Source organism: Littorina saxatilis, linkage group LG9, assembly GCF_037325665.1.
Source record: "Littorina saxatilis isolate snail1 linkage group LG9, US_GU_Lsax_2.0, whole genome shotgun sequence".
NCBI classification, from domain to species: domain Eukaryota; kingdom Metazoa; phylum Mollusca; class Gastropoda; order Littorinimorpha; family Littorinidae; genus Littorina; species Littorina saxatilis.
The window spans coordinates 20,657,136-20,682,320 of NC_090253.1; the positions used below are offsets into that span (position 1 = coordinate 20,657,136).

At 39.4% G+C, this 25,185-nt stretch overlaps 1 protein-coding gene and 1 long non-coding RNA gene across 2 annotated transcripts; one reads left to right on the forward strand and one right to left on the reverse strand.

Annotated features, from left to right (window-relative positions):
* Positions 1–1,018: 1,018 nt before the first annotated feature.
* On the reverse strand, positions 1,019–25,185 carry LOC138975560 (tectonic-like complex member MKS1). The gene is made up of 20 exons (XM_070348274.1): positions 25,103–25,185; positions 19,836–19,998; positions 18,930–19,012; positions 18,261–18,333; positions 17,700–17,806; positions 17,210–17,341; positions 13,251–13,381; positions 12,624–12,669; positions 12,232–12,268; positions 11,118–11,174; positions 10,499–10,541; positions 10,084–10,146; positions 8,662–8,732; positions 7,777–7,855; positions 6,684–6,791; positions 5,424–5,557; positions 4,776–4,858; positions 4,168–4,227; positions 3,592–3,629; positions 1,019–2,930 (listed from the first exon to the last, which is right to left on the reverse strand). Exons 1-20 carry the CDS (start codon positions 25,177–25,179, stop codon positions 2,842–2,844), a joined length of 1,674 nt encoding a protein of 557 aa, XP_070204375.1. The 5' UTR covers positions 25,180–25,185; the 3' UTR covers positions 1,019–2,841.
* On the forward strand, positions 13,726–16,094 carry LOC138975564 (uncharacterized). The gene is made up of 2 exons (XR_011458681.1): positions 13,726–14,407; positions 15,109–16,094. It is a non-coding gene; the product is annotated as an uncharacterized lncRNA (long non-coding RNA).

The window sequence follows — 25,185 nt, forward strand, 5'->3', positions numbered from 1 at the left end:
TTTGTAAATAAATCCCCCAAAAATTCCAATAAACCTGGTTTTTGTATGACCAGTATCACATATAGTTGGTGCTGGCTTTTCATATACGTAGTCACAGATAGCCAGATAAAGAGAAAGTCCCAGACATGTAGACAAACATACAAAATATGTTAAAACTTTTCTTTCAACAAAAGAAAAAACAATTCCTCTTTTTTTTTACCATCATAGTCTGTCTTTTCATCCTCCATAATAACCTGAACCAAGAGAGCCATGCAATATGTATTCAAAGTACCAATGTATAGAAAAGTATACGTATCACAGAAAATCATACATTTACATGCACCTTGAGTTGTTTGCATGAAGCAGACATACAAATGTAACATCAACTTTCATTTCTTGAAAATGAATTCTTCATCAATACAAGAAAATCAAATGCTTATACGACTCCCCTTTCGTCCTCCGTATTACAGAGGAACCCCACTTTTATAACCCCCCCCCCCCCCCCCCATTCAAGACTCCATCCCTTTTAAGACCCTATTTTCTTAGATTTTCTGTTCATAACCTTTGTAAATTTACCCCTATCGTAAGACTCCCTCCTTTTTAAGACCCTATTTTCTTAGATTTTCTGTTCATAACCTTTGTAAATTTACCCCTATCGTAAGACTCCCTCCTTTTTAAGACCCTATTTTCTTAGATTTTCTGTTCACAACCTTTGTAAATTTACCCCTATCGTAAGACTCCCTCCTTTTTAAGACCCTATTTTCTTAGATTTTCTCTTCATAACCTTTGTAAATTTACCCCTATCGTAAAACTCCATCCTTTTTAAGACCAAATTTTCTCACATTTTTGAGCTCTTGAAAGAGGGGTTCCACTGTATGAATCAAATAAAACATTTGCTATTCTACCTTTATAAAACTAACGTTAAAGGTAATGTTGATTTCCTTCTTATTGACCCAATCTTCTCAGCAATGAGGTGCAATTGCGGTCCCCTTAAATTTTACAAATGGGCCTGGCCACAGCTTTATTTCTGCTACTTTAGCTGCAGGCTATTTTTAGCACCCATCCTTTCCCCACAGCAGAGATAACACAGCAGCTAGAAGCTCTCTTATTGCTATGCACTGAACAGGCCAATCTCCCAGCATAGCGCGGAGGCAGTTGGGTATAACCATAGACCATTTATCCTGGACCGCCAACAAGCTCTCTCTCCGCTCTTTCTCTCTATTACGAGGTAGCGGCCTATCGCATTTAGGAACCTACGCTCACATGGCCTTTCAGAAATCAGGGGGATGTCATATCCGGTGTCGATTGAAAACATGGACGAAGTTGCCGAGGTTAGTTCTGAAAATGCTCGAATAAACTCAGCTGAAGTGCATATAGAACATGTTTTTCGATGAGTTTTGTTAAGTTTAGTTTGGAGTTTTGGAAAATCCAGTTCATTGTCACCTCCCATTGTCACAAATAACTGGAGCGTGCTTTCGTTTCACTGTCTTCGAATCGCTGGCCTTTCAAACCGGACGCTAAGCGCCCCTGAAAGTCGAGCGTCGTAACCCTGAAGGGTCACGTGATGAGTTGGCGGTCCAGGCTATTTGGTCTATGGTATAACATAGAAGCAAGCTTAACAGTGTGCTGACTGCAGCTACTGGTAGCCAAGCTATTCTGCTGGGCTATTTTTAACTCGCACTAAGACACAAGCTAAGAACAGCCGTCATGAATACTGTTCAATAATTTAAAATGCCTTATGTACACAGGAATGCGACGACTTTGGACAGTAGGTAGCTGGTACTGCCAAGTTATATAAGCACAACAATCTTGCTGAGGCTGCTTCAAAACAAAACTTATGTAACTGTCAAAAAACAAGAAAGGTAGGTTGTTGGAACGTTTGTTATTGACAAAACAATACATTCACAAATATATCAACCCAACGGTTTTTTCAGTGCACAGACAAACAATAACAAAAACTTACCTGGCTGATTTTTCCTTCCGCCTGCCACGAAGCCGCAAGCGAATGAATCAAACGTTCCAACAACCTACCTTTCTTGTTTTTTTTATTGTGAATTTTCGAACATTGGCAGTCTCTTTGTTTTTGGATTTATTTTATGTTACTGTCGCCTGGCTAGGGTGATGCAAGTTCTGCAACATTATTGTTAAAATCACCGAAACATGTGACAGACTATATAATGAATAAAACTATCAAACAGAACAATCAATTCACTCAAGCTTTCATTTGCTGCCACTTTCATTCCTCACGCATGCTTGTGATTTCATGGAAAAGAGATAATATAAAAGGCCCACATTTTGCAACAAACAAATGTATGCTCTGGAAAAAGGCAAAGCTTTGTTGACCCACATTTCTCAAATTTTCTAGTTATCTTAATGCAAAGCTCAGAAACGCAAAAGCAAATGGGCTTGTCTCGAACATATTCTATCAAAGTGTACAAGTTACATGGCAAAAGTCACAGGCAGTGTTCACGATCACTGGCCCGCACTCGTCCTCCACACATGCAGTGAGTATGACAGTGCGTAAATAATCCACCAGGCTTATGCAGCAGCCATAGCGGAGCTTAAGAACTTTGCTGCAAGCATCTACACAAATATCTGTAATGTGTGACCTCTCTTTGTCTCATCAACATCACCGACAGTTTAGCATGGCGACGGGAACGTAGAAGAAGACCACTTCCAGCGAAAAGACGCCTAATAAAGACACTTTCTGTTGTCCACTTTTCTATAACGCCATAGTCAAAGCACTCTCTTGAAAGGCCACTTCAGATGTAGGGACACGTTGGGTTGGTCCTTAGGTTGTCCTCCCATCATATCACCATTGTAATTCCATCAGGGTCTGTTTTCTGACCATATGAGTCGAGTTTATTTTCGCTTTTCCACATCCTTCAGAAGTTCTCGAGTGGCTGCCTCCCTAGCTTGCATCATTTTCAGTCTGGCACGCTTGAAAGCATCTGAGACAGAAAAAGTGATAATAACATGTGTGTGTGCATGTGTGTGCGTGTGTGTGTGTGTGTGTGTGTGTGTGTGTGTGTGTGTGTGTGTGTGTGTGTGACTTGAGGCGAGGAAGCTTGAGTGTATATTGCTAGTTTTAGTGAATGTATTTTTATACTTATGCTGTCCAGTGTTGTTTTTAAATTAATGTTGTTGATCAGTTTGTATAAATGATGCGTGTGTTGGTGTAAATGGCTGGATTGAAATGTTTCTTGACCGCAATGTCATCACAAATTCCCAACCTTGGGCAATTAAAGATTCTGTATTCTGTATTCTGTAACATGTTATTTAGAAGATGTAATTATGGCTGAACGCATCTAGCTTACAAACATTTTTTTGAAACGTACACACATGTAGACAGCCCAAAACAGCAAATTGCTTGAGAACAAAAAATTTCAAAGTTTACAAAAATGCTTGAACACATCTAGCTGAAAGGAATTAGAATGCCTGTATATTTGAAATATGATTACTTTCCACATATGACTTATGCTTGTATTTCTGCACATGGTTAATGTTGCGCAAGCACACATTCACAAATATGTGCATTTCTTTTGAAGAACTTATTTTAACTAGCAGAAACATGGATAAACCTTAAAAGTAACATGCATCAGATTTACGCACCAAGAACACTTGTGATGTTGGCCTGCATGACAGAAATTCTGGAAAACAAATAACAACAAATAAACAAACTGACCCAAACTGTCTAAAAAGCATTGTGTCATGCAAATGACCACTTTTATTGCACATGCTGTACCATACCTTACTTTCTGCCCAAATATTCCCTACAATACATAGGGCAAATCATAAGATATGTTCATTTGAATGAGTAGTCCCTTCCCCGAAAGCGGGGCCGGCGTATGGCTGCCTGAATGGCTGGGTAAAAACGGTCATACACGTAAAAACCCACTCGTGCAAAAACATGAGTGAACGTGGGAGTTTCAGCCCATGAATGAGGAAGAAGAAGTAGTCCCTATTCAGGATTACATGTACATGTATTTTCTTTAAAACCCCACACAGATTTTGCCAAGGACAATTTTACACACTCTGACATTTTTGGTGGAGGAGGTCCACTGTAGTGCGCTTTGGTCAGCGTCATTTAGGTCATAACTCTTGGTGGTAAGAGTTCATTCAGGACATAAAAATGCAGAATCTAGCAGTGGAACATGCTACAGTTGACAGAACAGACAGCAGTCTTACCCTAATTGATCCATCACGGACCCAAGTGTTCTCTTGTTTGCCTTCTTTTCCATGAAAGCTCTGTAAAACACAATAGGTTTTATGCACGAACGCTACAGCACTGTTAAGACATTACAGTTTAAATACTATTCAAACTACAACCTACAATACAAAATACACTTGCGCTGCTGCATAAAGGTCTGTATCTCAGACTTAAAAAAAAAATTGTTTTAATGTATACCTTCATTACTGTTCCCAAGACAAAATGATGTGTTTATCTCCAACAGCAAATCAATCTCAACACTACCAACAAGAATGCAAAGTTGAAATTAAGGAAACTCAAAAGTGAACACTGATATTACAAAAGGAAAGTTAGCTAAAGAAACCAGTGCTAAATACCAAACAAAACCCATCAAAATCAATATATTCAGATGATGCACACAGACACACACAAGCACAAGCACAAACACGCATATGCACTCACACACACACTCGGGCGCACACACACCTTTAAAAACACAAATTCCTGGTAAACACGATTTTTAAAAGGCAACTGAAGAACTTTTCTTACTAACTGTATCACTGACAGCAAAAACAGTGGAAGCCGATTACAAAAGACTACACTTTACCTGGACTGCAGCATGACGTTGATGCGTGATGTCACACTGCCAGTGGTCTCTGTCCTGAACCCAAACTTGCTCAGGTGTGTTCCCTGCAACAAGAGAAAAGCCAGTAGGTTTAACTTTGTAAAAGAATTTTAAAAAGCAAAATATTCAATTTGAATTTATCAGTATTTTGAGTAAAAATCAAAAAATCAAAACAAACAAAACAAAAACACACACAAAAACAAACAAACAAAAAAACAAATATTATTAAAAACAAGAGAAAAGAAGAAGAAGAAAAAAAAAGTTGATGGAACATAAAATATAAAGACAAACGAAAACGTTCACTAGAATGTCAACCTATCAGTATTTAGAGTGGACAAACAAGACACACAACAGACAAATAATAATGACAGATGATCAGTTGATCTCTTGCTACACTCAGCTTGTTGTAAATTGGCAGTACACACACACACACACTGACCCACCCACCCAAGCACAGCTTTTTGTGGCTGAAAACCTCCAGCAGTGAATTGTGAAAGTCTTAAAAACCCTCCCACATTCATAGGATACAAAAAATAATCAACAATATCAAACCATCAAAGCCTATTCAATCATAATCTAATCAGACACACAAAGCACAGTCGTTTTCACAAACGAAAATGTTATTCTTACGTCAAAGGTGGATGGCACAGACATGTATGTAGGGTCGTCCAGTTCAGGTGTTCCTCCGATGAAGAACTGTCTCAGCTTGGATGACACAGAGTTGCCCATCGGTCGCCAGCAGTCACGTTTACTGGTTTCTGCCCCTGGTTATAAAAAAAATATATGAGTACATCAGACACACATGTATGGGGTGTCTGAGGAGAGGTAGCACCTTTGTAAACCTGGCAGCATCTTCAACACACAGCCAGTACCGTGTAACTGGCCTTGACACGTAACGATCCAAGGGGGACAATCTCAGTCATCTGAAAGAGGGAAATCCAAACGCAATCCGCCTTGTTCGATTTTATGGGCTTGGACGATAGAGAAAAATAAGAAAAGCAAAAGCTGGAATCCAGTCTGGACGAAACTGCTATCAAGAACGCAGAATTGATTTTTTCTGAGTTTTTTTTAGCCGTAAGCGCCATGTTTATCGGAGCAGGAAACTCTTCCAGAGTGAGGCCCCTTTGTTGGTTTCACTGCGGCCGCATTGTGAACAGCAGTTATGAGAAATTCGAAATGAGAAATGGCGCTTACGGCTAAAAATAAAACTCGGAAAAATCAATTCTGCGTTCTTGATAGCAGTTTCGTCGAGACTGGACTCCAGCTTTAGCTTTTCTTATTTTTCTCTATCGTCCAAGCCCATAAAATCGAACAAGGCGGATTGCGTTTGGATTTCCCTCTTTCAGATGACTGAGATTGCCCCCCTTGGATCGTTCCGTGTCAAGGCCAGTTACACGGTACTGGCCGTGTGTTCAAGATGACCTGGCAGCAGCTCCCCCTTTGGGGATGGACGGGAACACTGGTCCTCACTCAACACTCAACTCTCACTTCTGGCTCCGAGAAAGCTGTAAGGGATAACAGTGGACACACCCCGATATACCGCTTCTGCTGGCGGGCTAAACGAAGTGAGGGGCCGATGTCTTCTACTCATCGGTGGGCACACCGAGCTCAACAGCCTTGGCAGGCAGTGGATATAGGGGAGGGACCCCCGATAAACGTCCATGGCCGAAATCGGAGGTGCAGGACCCATGCGGTGCGTAACTGCTGCCCCACGTGTAAAACGCAAAAGCGAACGAGAAGAAGACACACATGTAAACAAAAAAGGTTGGTTTACCAAGACTAGGGTTTGAATTTACAATTTGAAAACAATGAAAAGAAAAAAGGTCTTAAAAAAGGGTCTCTTGACATGGAGGGTTCACTGTTGAATAATTTATTGCTGGATTGGCGTACCTGGTTTGGCAGGAATCTGAATGTAGGTGTATCCCTCGTGGAAGAATCGGTGCCAGGTATCCACAGACAGGACTTCAATCAGTATCAGGGGAAACTTTGGCAAGTCATCTGCACAAACCAAATCACAGTTAGATTTATTTGCACACACAAAATAAAAATAGACACACACGCAAACACAAAACACTTTTAATAAACAACTTCAGCTTACACAATCTAACAAATTACATGAAAACAATGAAAGTTAAGTTAAGTTAAGTTAAGTTAAGTTAAGTTAAGTTAAAGCCATATGTACTCGATGACTATACACGCTAATTGCTTTACCAACAGCTGGAGACATGCTAAATTAAGTTCCCTGCAAAATATTGTGGTCTAGGACCCCTTCAATGTTGAGATATGTTAATTTTCATTTTGATCTGGATCGTCCTATTTATAGATTTGCCAACAGAGGTAGCGTTGACGCAAGGGAAATAACTCCGCGTCTTTGTTTACATCCAAAGTTTTTGAGACTCTAAAACAAGCTGTAATGCATGTATATGGTCCGCGCATGGCGACATATCGTCATTACATGGTCTTATGGTGCGTTTGACATCGATTATGGGCAAACTACACTTTGTAAACACGGGAGCGCGTACATATGCCTTTAAGTTAAGTTAAGTTAAGTTAAGTTAAGGTAAGGTAAGGTTATACTGTATCATACACTCTTGTGAGGTTATCCTTATATACATTCAGGTTGCTTTCTCCCTGGGGTAAGCAGGCTTCCATATACAGTACGCCAATACCCGATTTCTTCTCTTCTCTGCATGCATGTGTTCATGTTTTCCAAGACCTGAGACTTTCGCTGTGAGCTTAGGACTTTAATCGTGGACTTGCGTGCAAACATGGATGTTCAAACACCAAGGAGAGTCTGCACAAAGTTGACTCTGGGAAATAAAACCCTTAAGGAACCGGGGATTTAAACCCACACCGATCACAACGAGCTTGTTTCGAACTCAGCTACCTACCGACTGAGCTACTTATTTCTTCTTGACAGAACGTCACACTGTAGGTTAATTTTACATGGAGGGAACACGTACAATATCTTGCTGTAACTTACTTGGATCTGAGGAACTTCCAGGTGATGGCTTGTAGTACAGCTCAAAATGGAATGGAAAGCTGAAGTATGCCACTTCATCCTAAAACATAAGCAACAAAAATGTTAAAAACAAATATTTCACTCATTTACCCAGATTTCTCATGGGGAAAAAACATAGGCAGGAGACTGATGACTAATCAATATATTTTCTGTCTGTCTAACTATGATACATCAAAGAAACAATTCTCTGCATGCAAGGAAAAACCCCTCCCTCTCCCACCACTTTACTCCTTTATTCCATTTTATGTCATACTATTAGCACGCTTTTGTCCCAAAAAGTAATTTTTGTGTAATAAATATATGTCGATCAAAACCCTTCATCCCAACTTACCCCTGAAAAACTGCAAGCAAAAATAAACAAAACAGTAAAGGGCTGAAAGTGGAAATGTCATAAGGCCAAAAAGAAAAATATGTCTGTTTCCGGTAACCCGACCGACCCTATTTTTAAGCGCCAACCCTAAAGGTTTTTTTCGCTTTTCGCAAAAAAAAAAAAAATATGAAGTCAAGTATACTTGATTTAGTTTCAATATATCTAGGTCAAAAACATGTGCTAAATAATTGTAAGTAAACTAAGGAAGCGTTTAAAAAACAAAACAAAACAAAAAAAACAACGTAAAAAGACGTTAACAAAACGTAAGAAAAAGGTTTATAAATAAAAAAAATTAAAAAAAATAAAAACCCGACCGACCGACCCTATTTTTTTTGGCGATGTTACCGGAAAAAGAAATATATTTCTTTTTGGCCTAACAGACAATTGCTATCTTCAACTATTCCACCATCCAGCTCCTTACCCCACCCTCCATCCCACCTCCCCTACGTCAGTATCTGTGTGTCTGATTCACTCACCCTGCCAATTGTTTTCGTGGCACACGTCTGTGTCACCCAGGCCAGCTGCTGTTGTCTGTCTGCGTACCAGTCTGTGGGAAGAAAACAACAGCGTCATCATATAACTGACGGAAAATTCTCACATCCACATCACATCCACCTCTGTTGTTTTCTACGCTGAAAGCAGTAAAGTAGTTGATGAACGAGAGAAAGATTAACAGTCAAATCCTTTTCTGACAACAAGAAAAACAAGTCGCGTAAGGCAAAAATACAACATTTAGTCAAGTAGCTGTCGAACTCACAGAATGAAACTGAACGCAATGCCATTTTTCAGCAAGACCGTATACTCGTAGCATCGTCAGTCCATCGCTCATGGCAAAGGCAGTGAAATTGACAAGAAGAGCGGGGTAGTAGTTGCGCTAAGAAGGATAGCACGCTTTTCTGTACCTCTCTTTGTTTTAACTTTCTGAGCGTGTTTTTAATCCAAACATATCATATCTATATGTTTTTGGAATCAGGAACCGACAAGGAATAAGATGAAAGTGTTTTTAAATTGATTTCGACAATTTAATTTTGATAATAATTTTTATATATTTAATTTTCAGAGCTTGTTTTTAATCCAAATATAACATATTTATATGTTTTTGGAATCAGAAAATGATGGAGAATAAGATGAACGTAAATTTGGATCGTTTTATAAATTTTTTTTTTTTATACAATTTTCAGATTTTTAATGACCAAAGTCATTAATTAATTTTTAAGCCACCAAGCTGAAATGCAATACCGAAGTCCGGGCTTTGTCGAAGATTACTTGACCAAAATTTCAACCAATTTGGTTGAAAAATGAGGGCGTGACAGTGCCGCCTCAACTTTCACAAAAAGCCGGATATGACGTCATCAAAGACATTTATCCAAAAAATGAAAAAAAGGTTCGGGGATTTCATACCCAGGAACTCTCATGTCAAATTTCATAAAGATCGGTCCAGTAGTTTAGTCTGAATCGCTCTACACACACACACAGACACACACACACACACACACACACACACACACACGCACGCACGCACGCACGCACATACACCACGACCCTCGTCTCGATTCCCCCCTCTACGTTAAAACATTTAGTCAAAACTTGACTAAATGTAAAAAGGAAAACTGAAAACAAGATAAAGAGAAAAATTCGTTGGGCTTAAATTTAAATACATGTAATTGTATACTAGCTGTTCTCAATACCTATTTCAGCAAAAAGGACCAATGTCAACCAATCTGGTTCAAATACCTTAAAGTATGAGGATTGTTTCCCATGAAACATGTTGCTTGCTCTCAGAATTTTGATACCTGATAACCTGAAAGTTCCAGGCATACATGTCTACGGCATTGTTCAACGATGGTAACAAAGATGGCACACACAGGGAAAGTCACCTGCAACACTGAATTTCTTACTTTTGGGCAGGTCCACAAAGAAGTGAAGATAGAGGTTGTCCAGATCAAACCCCTGAGCAGAAACTGCAACAGATTATTTGAGTTTCATTTCATAGACTACATAATTAACATAAATCTTATCAAATACATAGAAAATCAAGATTGGAACCCCCTGCAGGAAGCAGACAATTTTTTTATGTTTTAATGTTGTATTCTGTGGTGCTCTTTGTTTGTTTGTTTGTTTGTCTGTTTATTTTGTGTGTACAACTACAACACTAAAATGCAATGACCCAGTGGGCAAAAATGCTAACAGCAAAATCTGGTCAATGTGACAGACTGTGTCAACATCACTACATAAAAGTCATAAGAAAAGCAGGATGCCTTCATTCAAACATAGGAAAAACTTTGGACCAAAAGAAATTGTTGACACACTTACTCATTTCTCCATAAATAGTCAATCTCAGGACATCAGGTTGTGGCTGAAAATACAAATGAAAACAAATAAATATTCAGCATTCACTGAACTCGACTCAAACCATGATCTTAAAAAAAAGAAAAAAGAAGCGAATAGCTATCACAAATACAAACAATATCCACAATAGGTGACAAGTTATGCATAGTTCACAGCGCTGTTCGGTACCGAATATTGCATCCTAATAGACAATTTTCAAAAATAACTCTGTCAGGATTTTCAGCGGTCTGGAAGAGTAAGAGCCCCTAGTTCCCATTACCTTGGAAACGCTTTTGACAACATCCGGAGCATGTTCCGCTTCCATAAAACGTCTATTCTTGAGTAAACTGCACCCCCCCCCCCACCCCCCTCCCCCCCTGTCATCCGTCTGGTTTTTGCCCCCAGAGTGCGTTGTGTGTGTCTGTGGAGAGTTGTCGGTAGAAAATGTTCCCTACTGGACAACTCCAATGGCTCAGGTTACAATAAGAGAAATCCATTGCACAACGTGAACATTCTGCCCAACACTGTCAGCAAGAACAATGATAAGAACACTGATGTCGTTGGCACTGTTGTTGAAAAGTCTTTACTTTCAGCCTGAACTTACTATTTCAAAGTCCTGGCCCACGCATGCATTGAGAAAGTCTCTGTGCCTTGTGTAAACCTGTGACAAAAGAATACAAGAGTAAAAAAATAAAAGAATTCACAAACTCACACACAGGAGATATAGTTTCTAAGCGCCTCGCCAGCCCAGCTGAAACTTGACATATCAGCTTATCGCAAGTTCTAAGGATCAATCTCCATGACATTAACACGCCCATGAACAAGCACACGTACATTATAGAGGGCCCCAAAGGGGGGGTATCATCACGATCACGGGAAGGGAAATTTTAGCTTTCACGATCACAGTTACCTTGATTTTTGTTTTCACGATCACAAACACCTTGACGAATAGAGGATCATAGAGTGATACAGCTGTGAAAAATGTACGTTGAAAATAAAATGCTTTGCAATAATGCCCATCACGATCACGAAAACAAATGACGATCACGATCACGAGACTTGATTTTTTTGTCATCACGGATCACGGGCAAAGTCCCATCACGATCACAGAAATGGAAATTTCGGCAATCACGGTCACAGAAAGGTCAAAAAACGCCAATCACGATCACGATTTTAAACCCTTTGGGGCCCTCATTATAGACAACAAAAATACAAACAAACATGCAGAGGAAACATAAATAGTCCAAAACGTGTTGCTGCATACTTTTACCCCAAGAACAGCAATACGTAGTTTCCTTACAAACCACCTTGAGGATAATAGCAAACATACAAAACAATGAATTTTTCTTTTCTTTTCCGGTGAACATCAGAATCTAAGGATGAAAGTCGTTTGCTAACTGTCTCTCTCTCATCTTATTTTTGTTTTGTTTTGCAATATTTCTCTCATATGCCAGACACACCAGTTAGCAATACAGTGTAACCCCCCTTTTAAGACCTCCAAAAATCTGAGAAAATCAGGTCTTAAAAAGGAGGGAGTCTTAAAATGGGGGTAAATTTACAGAGGCTATGAATAGAAAGTCTAAGAAAACAGGGTCTTAAAAGGGAGGGAGTCTTAAATTGGGGGGTCTTAAAAGGGGGGTTCCACTGTAGCAGAAAGGTACATCTATACTGTTTCCGTCAGAATCACAGCTCAAGCACTCATTCATTATCCAACTGACCTCTCTGTACATCTTGAGTTCCTTGTCCTGTTCTGTCCTGAAAGTATAGCATTCAAGGTGCTGTAAGTCTATTTCCACTCACACTTTTCTTTTTTATTTCTTGACAAGATACTGACACTGAAAGGAACATCTTTATTGAGGATTATTCCATGATAAACTCCAAATAGAAAAGTAGACATGAGAGATCCTTTTTATATTTAGTCACGTTTTGACTAAATGTCTTAACATAGACTGGGAATCGAGACGAGACGAGGGTCGTGGTGTGTGGGCGCGCAGATTGATTTGGAGGACACTATGACCTGTTTTACCATCATCTTTTCTGAAGATTATCACACACACAAACACACAGTAACACACACACATGCAAAAACTAATAATCCAAGGATACATACCTGCTCATTTCTTTTGACGAATGCTCTATTGTGTACTCATATACTTCTGCAAACAAAGACACAGTTTCTTTGATAAGAATGTATCCTTGTACATACATGTATATCTACACTGTACAAGAAAATAAATCTGTCAGAAGAGGTGAACACACACAAAAAGAAAGAAAGCAAAACAAGATCTTTGGCATGTTGTTGACACAAATGTATGGCCTTGGATCTCCGTCCTTAACAGACAAACGCACGCAAGAGCAGGTGCACCCACAACTATCAGAGATATTGCTAGGATATAATTTATTCTCGTTGTTTCTGCCGCAAAGTTTCCAAAATTGCCATACACGTTTGTGCAATGTTCGAAAAATATTTTGCCCAATTATTAGTTTAAGCTTAATTTCTCCCACCACAAAAATCTTTGGCAGCTCTGCCAAAATGACAGCAAAGGTTTGGGCGATGTGAAATAAGGTTTAGCTCTTTGCCAACTGCCGATGCCAAACAACATCTCTCCACAGTGTAATTTAAGAATTGTCTCCCCCCACCCACCACCAAATTAATTCAAAAATCTGGCAGTTTTGTCGAGAACACCTCTTTTTATCTGCTTATTTTACTTTCAAAATTAAAACAAATTTATATTACCTCTGCCAATTGTTATTGTTTCAATGATGTAAGGTTTGCGTCCTCTGTTGAAGTCAGGCCGAATGCACAGCACACCATTTGCGTTGACTTGCAAACAGCACAGCACGTACTCATCCTGCTCTTCTGCTGATCTGTTCACACAAAAATAAAATTGAATCAGGCATGGGAATTGAAAAAATTGAAAGAGGCTGAAAATTTATAAGTAATATCAAAGTCGACGGCGCAAAGCGACTAGTCATACTGGGGGGGTCCGGGGGCATGCTCCCCCGGATTTTTTCTCTCCAAAGAACCCAAATTGTGCTATGTGGTGTCATCTGAGCTCCAAGCTTGCCATTAAATTCAGTTTTCAGAACCATTTTTGCCTTCCCCATTTACTTTTTCGGCGGACACTTTTGCTTTTTTGAGCGGAACACAAAAAAAATGTCGGCGAAATTTTGCCTTTCGGCATGCCTGTTGAATGGTGCACTTTTTAACCCTTACGCTGGTTGTCGCGACATATGTCGCGCTACTTTACGTATACCGTCACCTGGTTGTCGCGACATATGTCGTGGGGCTGCGTCAGTCTGTTTGGTCGGTTCCGATTACTTCCCATGGATGCGAAACCCTATCCTTAGATCTGTATTCACTAGAAATAAGGTCAGTTGGGCCCTGAACCTGTAGATCCATGTTCTGAAGCACATTTGAGTAGGCGAGTGTCACAAATACAGGGTACCCAGCTGAGCTGTAGCACATGCTACAAAATGGCTGCTCCCATAGATCCACGGCGTGATCGCAATGTTTTTCAAGACGTTTTTGATGATTTCTTCGCCGATCCCGATCTTGACGAAGTTGGGGAAGAAGCCATTTACATTGATTTACAAGATGTAATGCTCGTTTGGGACATTATGGACCTAGATCAGGCCCCAAACAACAGAGACTTCGAAGCAGACGTTCAAGAAGGCTGGACGGTAGTGAGTGGGGGGAAGGGGCTACACTGTCCACATGCCGTTTGATCGTGAAACTGTTTTGAATGTCGGCGAAGATTTTCCAGAAAACCCACAGCCCTTGGATTTTTTCCGACTGTTTGTTGGCGATGAAATGATCGATTTGTTAGTCGAACAAACGAATCACTACGCTCAACGAAAAATTGACGCTGGAAATCTAAAGACACACTCACGGTAAGCCTTTCGACCGACTTTTTCTCTCTCTCTCTCTCTCTCTCTGTCTCTTGCAAACATGTTTTCTTCCGTTTCTTTCTTCTTCCTTTTTGTCCAGGTGAATAGTTTGTTTTTACTGAAAAACGATATTAGACTATTGATATGAAAGTAGTTTCTGTTCATGTGTGGAGTGCTCAAGCAGAAGTGTGTGTCTGGGTTGGCGTGTCAGTGTGTGTGGATCTGTGTTCGGGGTGGGGGGGACGAGTTGTTTGTGTGGGGCAACAGAATAATAGACTGTGACTGTGGTTATTATTGGAAGAAGAAGAATGAACTATGACTGGTTACTATTAGAAGAAGAAGATTGACAAGCAGAATGCAGTCAACTGGGTCAGGGATCTATAGTTAGATCTATGACTGGATGAAGTGTTTATAAGTGTGTTATGTTTGTTTGTTGGTGTGTGTGTGTGTGAGACGAGAGAGGGGTAAGGGGGTTGCATGTGTCTTTGCACATGTGGATGACTGTGTGCACTGTATGTGGGATGGTTGTGTACGAGTGTGTACGGGGGTGGGGGGGGGGGTATATGTATGTGGGTGAGTGTGTGCACTGTATGTATGATGCCCATGTATGAGAGAGAGAGAGAGAGCGTGAGTGTGTTTGTGTGTGTGTGTGTAAAAAAACCAATATGAAATAGAACATTTATTTTTTCATCTCCATTTTTCAGGCTACACGTACCGCTGGTTACCTGTCACTCTCGACGAGATGAAGGTTTTCCTGTCGCTGGTTATTACAACAGGCCTGGTCATCAAGCCTACTATTGAAGAGTATTGGAGCCAGGATGAGATCACCTCCACTCCCTTTTTCACAAAGAACATGACTGTCCCTTGTGAGGTTCCAGGCTATCCTCAGCAACTTCCACCTTGCGGACAACACACGGGCCAATGCCTACTTTCTCCACCGCAAGTTTGCTGGTGTGTCCCTGTCGCATCATGGATTCTGGAAGCTGCTAGTCCGACAGCTGATCTAATCTTCTCCAGAAGCTCCAAAGCCAGTACCAAGAGGAAGGAAAGCAGTCAACTCCCCCAGACGCATGATTGGTACACACCGACCAACCTACAACACCGCCACAGTCGGTGCCAAGAGACAGCGTCCACAACGTGACTGTGTGGCCTGTTACCCAGTAAGGCAGAATAGAGCTGGCTTCAAGAGAAAGCAGTCTGCCTATTAGTGTGAACAATGCCAAGTCACTCTGTGTATTCCCCACGGTTTTGAGGTGTACCACACCAGAAGTGACTACCAAAGAGTCCTCGGGCAGCAGATGGGAACAGCAGAAGGTGGTCCGCGTGATGGTGCTGGTGAAAACTGAACTGCTATAATGACATCACCTGTACTCTGCCATTCTGTCGTGCTATGCAGTCTTTCTTGGGACATTGCAAAGATTTAATTGTTTCCATTTATTTTTTGTTGTACATGTACCTGCAGTTACATGGACAATCAATTGAAACGTTTCTGATGTGAAGGCTATTTTCACCTGGATTCTTACCTGGATCACTCATACCTACAGCTACCAAGGAAGATACTGATACTTGTGAGTCTTAGTCTGAGATACTGTACTAGTGTGTGATGACTGAATATCCTTTTGTTGGTGACTGTGGAGTACTTTATGATCAACTGCAGCTTCATTCTGAATAAAATACCTGTCATCCTTAATTTTCTCCAGGTGCGTCAGTTACAGTTTGCTACTGACCCTCTAAAATTGTGTTTGTGTTGTTCCTTGTTCATTTCTGTACAATTTTTATTCAACATGTATTTTTCAAATATGCACACACAAAAAGATAACACATTCTTTAAAATATGACCGATTTTCTTTATTTTTCTCTCTGTTAATTCACCAGTGGCTATGTAACATGTGTTACGGAATTGCACCAGTGTAAGGGTTAAAATGAAACAAGGGACAGGCATATCATTTTTCCACAGATGAAGCAGAATTTGGGTGAAAGTGGATATTTTAAATCTTATGTCTTATGTTTAGACTTGACTTGGATTCTTTTGGTGAACCTTACTAAAGCTGTGTTTCTACATTTATAGGGATGCAATGGCAGTACAGCAGCAGCGAAACTAATTGCAACAGTAGAAACAAAGAATTAGCGTTTCCAAATGCACATTGCGGCGACAGCAAGATTTTAACACTCAATGGAGTGAAAAAACATTGCCGCTACCCTTGTATTTGTGTCTAAAGTGGGCACGGTCTCAGTCCAGCCAAATCTTTCAAGACCCCCTACAACCAGGTTTATAATCACTATTAAATTGTTTGGTCAGATACATGTATTTCCAGACCTCCCCTTGTGTTCCTTCAAAGGTTTGTAAAAGGCATCGAGTTTGTGTCATGTTTTCTTAAATTATTTCATGGGCACAAAGTTTTTCCCTCAAAGGTTTACGCTTGGGTTTTTTCCACAGCAGCTTATCACTTTTAAGTTCATTTTCAACACTTCTCTTTTTATATCACGCTACAGCATGACATCTATTTATATTCTTTTAAATTGTTTGCAACAATATTACGGCAGAACTGTGAAGCATACTGCTGAAAGCAGACATCTTGGGCATGAGCAATAAAAGTGAGGTGCGAATGGAGTAGCAAATGTACCATTGTCTGTGAACATGCATTTCTTTTTTCAGACTGGTGAAAAAAGTTCTTAAGGGTCGACAGAAAAAAAGAAGGATCGATTGAGTTACCCTTATCAAACACATTTTTGTGTGAGCCTAACAAAAAAGGTCTCACTCCTTATTCACAACAGAAACGCTGATTCTGCTGCAGGTGTTCTTACTTTTCTCTGGGACTGAGATCAGCCATAATGTACATGATCTGCATGGGCGGAGCCTCGATGTGAGATTTGCTGACCATGTCTTCCGTCGGCTCCAGTTCAACAATGTTCATCTTCGGGATGATGCCAAGCTCCCTGAAAAATAAGGCTTATTTTTAGTCCACTGTAGGACACACTTTTATGTGAATAGCTTCCCAGCAACCGTCATGTGATCCAAAGATGAAACAGGAGTGACAAATATGCAGAAGCAGTTCATTTATCAAAATCTAACACAGTCTCAGAAGCAAAGTTTTCACAAGGCAATGAAATAATACAATGTAGCCTTTCTTCCACACAGACTTTTATCTATTCAAGAGTTTAGCATCATGACTTTGAATCAGGGCTTCTTCTTCCATGAATGTCAATTTAATAGACTTCATTTACTCATTTGGAGGTGACCTCTTTATGCAAATAAACTGGTGGTAACACAGATAAAAGTTAATGTAAGGATTACTTTTCTTTGAGCTGTCTGCCTCCGACACGTCGACATCTGACGTGCGCCATCTTTTCAGCTAAAACACTTGGCTTTTCTTTCGGAGAGGTGGTCATGTAGTGCACTGTCTGCAACACACACAAAAAATTATTTTGTTAAAAGAGAATGTGAAAGAAAGAAAGAGAGAGACAACACTCACAGTCACAGTGACACAAACACTCCCCCTCCAACATAATCATCAATTCCTGCACACATTTTATATTTGTGAGCATTTCTCAGCGTAGCCTAAGCCACACCACCTCCTCCCCCCTTGATCATTTTTTGGTTCCATTTTAAAACTCGATTTCTAGTTGAAATAAGCTCAGTTCAAAGTACAAGGGACTTCCACTATTGAATTGCGAATTCGGCTATATCGCGAAGACCTCTTGGACCCCGAAAAAAACAGGACCAACCTTAAAAAAAAATTAAAACAAAACCGGTATTGCTAATCGGATACATCGCGATCTCAAATCTTTGGACCCCAATATAGTGGAAGTCTACTGTATCTAGTGTACATGTACCTTGAAAGTTTTAAAAGCCTACCTCATCTTGATGGGAGTAAGGATCATGATCCACATAACTAAAGATGCGATTTATCGGCTTTTTCCCTTTTGCCCTGAAAAGGAATAAGAAAGTGTGTTAAAAATAAGGAATGTGACAAAGATTCATGCAAGGTATTTTTCAAGCTGTTGTAAAAAACACAACGCAAAGCTTTGGCCACATACAAATTGGTCACTATGTTACAGCAGCCTGTAAAACAAATTGTAAAACCTTGGGTGATTATTTTGGCAGGAAAACATTATTGATGAAGATATGAACCAATTAAGTCTGAACAGTTCATATTTTACTTTTCGTTACCTGTAGAATGAAGCCCTTGAAATTAATTTTAAATGAGCCTCCTTTCCTATGCAAGTGATCTGTCCAGGTTTTCACTTTGGTTGAGAGCATCCTCCCACTTGGAAACATACAGAAAATCTAAAATCTGCCTGCTAACATAACCAGAGAGACATTTTTGCTAAATTAATTTTGCAGACTGTCTGACTGACATAGCCTGGTGTCACCTGTGAAATTATTCTATCATGAAAACTTCACTTAAGGAAACAAAATTCCACCAATAAATGCTAAGGATCATAACAGCTATGGATATGAACAATAAAATAAAACCAGTGACTACATATAACAGAAGAAAAAAACACCATGCAGAATACTCACAAAATTGCTGTAACTTCTTCGTTGTACTTTTGTTCCAGGATTGAGTCACAAGTTTCAGTTTTGCTGTAAAGCTCAACTTCTCTCTGTGGAAATAGGAATGCCGAGTTAAAATAAAAAATATCAATAAAAACCCTTCCCAAGCATGAAGAATGCTTCACAAAAAAGAGAAAATGTTAAATGGAATCACCTTCTGTGTATTGGCATCATTCATGCATGAATGCATCCGTTTGTTTCTCTCTTTGCGGTTGTGTGTGCAGAACCAATGTTCACATGTTTTGTGAAATAAATTGTGTTTATTAATCATTTTAGTCTAAGGCACCATTATCAAAAGGTTTAAACAGGCAAAAAGCATTTATATAAATAAGCTGAAATCTTCAATTAGAATCTGTCGGCACTCTAACCATACAGTTTTGAGCTGACGCATTATTCTGACCCCTGGCAGGTTTGATAATTTTGACACATGTACAAGGTCTTACAGTTCAACAAATTTGTTTGTAGTCAGGTCATTTGGACCTATATTAATTTTCAACCCAGGTCAAACTGACCTATTGTAATTGTTCTAATTTCTATGACTTTGAGTGTGGGAACAAAACTGGGGAGAAGAGAAGGGGGGGGGGGGGTGTATTTGGTTCCATCGTACACCCATCATCTTCTGGCACACAAAAGGATGGCCAAATCCCAAAATTTTAACTCGCCAGCCGGGTGATGAACTGCAAGTGAGTCTCTAGCCCACCAGAAATTTCGCAAGCCCGGTGCATACCAAAGTTGCTCCATCTGATTTGAAACTCGATATTACAAAAATGTTGCATACGACCCGAAGTTTTACTGGCCAGCCGGGCGAGTTGCCAGACACTTTCTACTAGCCCGGCAGATTTTTGGCCATCCCTGTACACAATAATAACACACCTGACTGAAGATCTTTTCCTGCCACTTGATGACGCGCTCCTCCTTGTCCTGCTTGGCTACCTCGTTCATGCTCTTCATCTCCACCTCCCCATTTTCACCTGGCTCACCTCCACCACCACCTCCCCCCACCATGGTGCTGGACGTTACTCGCCGCACGCTCACCCTGGGTGGGCACAACAAAATATGTACATAAAACATATAAACAAGTTGCTTAACTCATTGTCTCCCAGGTACGGATATATTCGTACACAGTCATATGGCTCTATCTGACCAGGTACGGATATGGTCACGGCTCAGAAATGGCGTCGAACTCCACCCTTGCCCCATTCAAACGCCCCACACGCTCAGTTATGGTTTATTCTACCTTTGAAAGTACTGACACGGGGTGCAGATATGAATACAGTTACTATTCTGGTAGAAACCGAAAGGTTTGATGACTTTGTTTTCGAGCAAGGCGCAATAGTAGAGTGAATTTACGTCGATTTTTGGGCCGGAAGTTGGGACACTTTTTTACTTGGTGTCGAAACGTCGTATTTGTGCGTACTACACACATTGCTTGGATAAGAACTTGATGGAGATGGAAAGAGAAGGTGTTAGTTATTGTTTACATACTGCACGATAACCAGTACCTCACCCCAACAGTCGGCTGAGATCAAGTTTAGATCCAACGGTGAGTATGTTACTTTTCGTGTTTGGAGTCACGTAGGCAGTTTTAGCTTTTGCCGCGCTTTTAATAATGATGACAGACGTTGAACTAAGCAATAAACTTGGACAAGAAAGAACAATCTACTACTTAAAACAAAAAATATGCACAAACACAGAAGACAAAGCAATGAAAATAAGTCTTAAGTTCGTTGTTGTGTACTTTCGTGTTACCGCGAAAAGTAACAACGTAAATCAAAGTTGTTTATCGACATGTTCCTGACTTCCAACGATGGAAACAACTGTTCTATCGTCTGCTACAAAGTTGCATTGACTGTCTCGAACTCAGAACTCAGTGTGGCATGGAGGAGATGGACGTAAACGGCCAAGGTAAAAACCACTGGTTTTTCGTTGTATGTAACGTACTCACCTGCAGTTTGAAACACTGTTATTTTCACTAAATAACAACTTACTTCCTTTTTTTTTCATCTGAAAGTTAGAAGTGTTATTGTGATTTGTTTTGATAAAATTTGCATTTTTTAGGACAAAGATTTTTCTTTATTTTGATTTTTAAAGACATATGTTTGAGACGATTCAACCAATTTCCCAAGTTATTCAGCGTTCATGTCATTGCATGTGTTTTTTCTGGCCTTTTCTATAGTCTTTCCATACAGTTCACCTTGTGCTTTGTTTTCATGCCAATTTAATGAAATAAATTACAGGAAAAAGAAATATATTTTTTTTACATTGAGTGCGTTACTCACACCACTCGCACATCGTGAGAGGTAACACACTCCAATCGTTTGTAGAGTTATCTTGAAAATTATTTAAATCTTGCTGGAACAAAGTAAGGAATGAATCAAGTAAACAGAAAATGATGTCTGCGTTTATTGTTTTGAATTAGAGTGGGTTTTTTTAGGAACAGTGTTGAGTGTGTTACTCACACCACTCGCACATCGTGAGAGGTAACACACTCCAATCGTTTGTAGAGTTATCTTGAAAATTATTTAAATCTTGCTGGAACAAAGTAAGGAATGAATCAAGTAAACAGAAAATGATGTCTGCGTTTATTGTTTTGAATTAGAGTGGGTTTTTTTAGGAACAGTGTTGAGTGTGTTACTCACACCACTCGCACATCGTGAGAGGTAACACACTCCAATAGTTTGTACAGTTATCTTGAAAATTATTTAAATCTTGCTGGAACAAAGTAAGGAATGAATCAAGTAAACAGAAAATGATGTCTGCGTTTATTGTTTTGAATTAGAGGGTTTTTATTTAGGAACAGTGTTGAGTGTGTTACTCACACCACTCGCACATCGTGAGAGGTAACACACTCCAATCGTTTGTAGAGTTATCTTGAAAATTAATTAAATCTTGCTGGAACAAAGTAAGGAATGAATCAAGTAAACAGAAAATGATGTCTGCGTTTATTGTTTTGAATTAGAGTGGTTTTTTTTTGGAACAGTGTTGAGTGTGTTACTCACACCACTCGCACATCGTGAGAGGTAACACACTCCAATAGTTTGTACAGTTATCTTGAAAATTATTTAAATCTTGCTGGAACAAAGTAAGGAATGAATCAAGTAAACAGAAAAGGATGTCTGCGTTTATTGTTTTGAATTAGAGTGTTTTTTTGACTCACATGCGAAGCAAAAGTGAGTCTATGTACTCACCCGAGTCGTCCGTCCGTCCGTCCGTCCGGAAAACTTTAACGTTGGATATTTCTTGGACACTATTCAGTCTATCAGTACCAAATTTGGCAAGATGGTGTATGATGACAAGGCCCCAAAAAACATACATAGCATCTTGACCTTGCTTCAAGGTCAAGGTCGCAGGGGCCAAAAATGTTGTCTAAAAAACAGCTATTTTTCACATTTTTCCCATTTTCTCTGAAGTTTTTGAGATTCAATACCTCACCTATATATGATATATAGGGCAAAGTAAGCCCCATCTTTTGATACCAGTTTGGTTTACCTTGCCTCAAGGTCAAGGTCACAGGAGCTCTTCAAAGTTGGATTGTATACATATTTTGAAGTGACCTTGACCCTGAACTATGGAAGATAACTGTTTCAAACTTAAAAGCACATGTTATGCTTTCCTCATGAGACACATTTGGTCACATATGATCAAGGTCAAGGTCACTTTGACCCTTATGAAATGTGACCAAAATAAGGTAGTGAACCACTAAAAGTGACCATATCTCATGGTAGAAAGAGCCAATAAGCACCATTGTACTTCCTATGTCTTGAATTAACAGCTTTGTGTTGCATGACCTTGGATGACCTTGACCTTGAGTCAAGGTCACATGTATTTTGGTAGGAAAAATGTGTAAAGCAGTTCTTAGTGTATGATGTCATTGCTAGGTTTAGTTATTTGACCTTGACCCTGAAGGTCAAGGTCATGTAAAGGTCAAGGTCAAGCATGTGAGTCGTATGGGCTTTGCCCTTCTTGTTACAATTTACTTTGAAGGATTGGTAATTTTCAGTTCTTTGAGTACTTGTTTGATCGTTGTTTTGTTTATTGGTGTTCATGTAACACACACACTCGCCTAGGGTACCTAGATATGCAGATTATTGCTGTCGGAATGTGTCAACAATAGTTTCAATAGTTGTGTAGCAACCATGGTGTCATTCTTACAATTAATTTCACAATTAACTGAATGCACTGAATATGAACAACGTTTTGTTCATGTTATGACAGTGTTTTGTAACACACTCATTGGCGAATAAACAGCATTTTTCTTGATAACTTCAAAATCCGCCTTCAACCTGAAGATTTTTTGGGGGGTTTATCAAGTTTTTTGTACAGTGTATTGTTTTCATTACCAAGTGGATGGATATATGCTTTATACCTTACAAAATAATGTGAAGTAAGACTTTTTTGGTGAAATGTAACACACTCAGTGTCAAAAGTGAGAAAATCTTCTCTGTATTGTGAATTGGAGCATGGTAGAAGTCATAAGACATCATTGTTAGGTTGTTATGGTTTTGCTCTTTCATTTTTCATTCTTTTGCATGCATTTTTCATGTGAATATCTTGACAGTGTCCTAAAGTTTGATTTTTTTGGTGAAATGTAACACACTCATTGGAAACTTTTAGGAATGACTTGACAGATAACTGATAATGGGAATAACGGGTCCGGTATCATTGATGCATTTCAACTCTTTACTATTATGTACTTGTTTCTCTTCCCATTACATGTATTTCTAAGGTTGTGTAAAATAAATAGGAATTTAGCAGTTTTGAATGTCTGTGTTGTGAGACACAGAAAGTTGATTTTTGTTTGAATACATTTTCACATCTTGTTCTGATTTGAATTTTTTTGCAGACTGTCCGTATGAAGTGTGTGGAACTAAGAATTGATTGACTGCTGAAACAGTAATCTTTTCAGTTCTTTGAGTACTTGTTTGATCGTTGTTTTGTTTATTGGTGTTCATGTAACATACACACATTCCTAGGGTACCTAGATATGCAGATTATTGCTGTCGGGGAATGCCACTTTTCACAAATGAAGATCAAGGTAGATACTAACTAATGCAGTTAACTTTTATTGTGTAATAGGTTTACTGTTAACTGTATATTAGAAAACAATGTGTGACACGGTGTTATGTAACACACTCCAGTTAAAATTTAAAATGCAATTCATTCCGCAGTAATTGATGAAAATACATTGTTACTGCCCAGACACAACTAAACACATAAACAGTTTTGCTGGACCCCAAAATGGAAAGTAATCCAAGAGTTTGTATTTGTGACTCAAGTGTCCCACAAATTCGACACCTTTTCTGAGCCATGACCATATATATATCCGCTCAGACTGTTAGCTTTAGTCGCTTTCTGTAACGTCAATCTAACGCCTGCATTCCAGCGTGTTAATACAGTTACTACACAGTTACTACAATTCTGAGTGACCTGCTGCAGCACAGTTGGTCTTGGCTAAAACAACTTGGTCAAACTAGGTGGGGTAGAAAGTGTTGAAGTAAAAGTTAAAGCGATATTATTAATATTATATATACTTATGTAGTTATTAAGACATTCAGTCCACTGGTCAACCTAAAAGATCTTCTTCTGCGTTCATGGGCTGACACTTCCAATTCCATGTACACTCGTTTGTTTTGCACAAGTGGGTTTTTACATGTATGACTGTTTTTACCCTGCAATACACCGCTTTCCGGGATGCCTAAGCGATGAAAACTGAATAAGGTAGTTAAGTCCAGTGTTGACTGGCCAAAACTTGCCAGAAAAATATATATATTGACTGAACGTAAAACAACACCCCCAAACACAAGAATTGTGAACATTGAATGTCATTTAACCATTTTGTCGAGGAGTACTTCTGGTTGTTTTTCTCAGGGAAACTGCAACTGTGTTTACTTTTTCTGATAGTGATATACCTGAAGATAATTTCTGATGTTTGAGTACACGCATAAAGCACAAATAAGATCAAAGAAGAATAAAACGAAAGAGTAACTAACGATTTGTTCACAGATAAAAATCATGTGAAGACAAGTTTCCCTCCATAAGCAAGCAGTTTAGTAAAGTACAAGCGTGCAGTCACGTGGTTATCAAACGGTCACAGAAATATTCTCTAAACAAACAAATTTTCAGCTCTGAGCACATCTTACCGTATTTGTAGGTTTTTGATAGCGTCATTTGTCCGATAGTATGCGGTCCCCACATCAGGTTCGTGAAGCTCCGCCATCTTGTA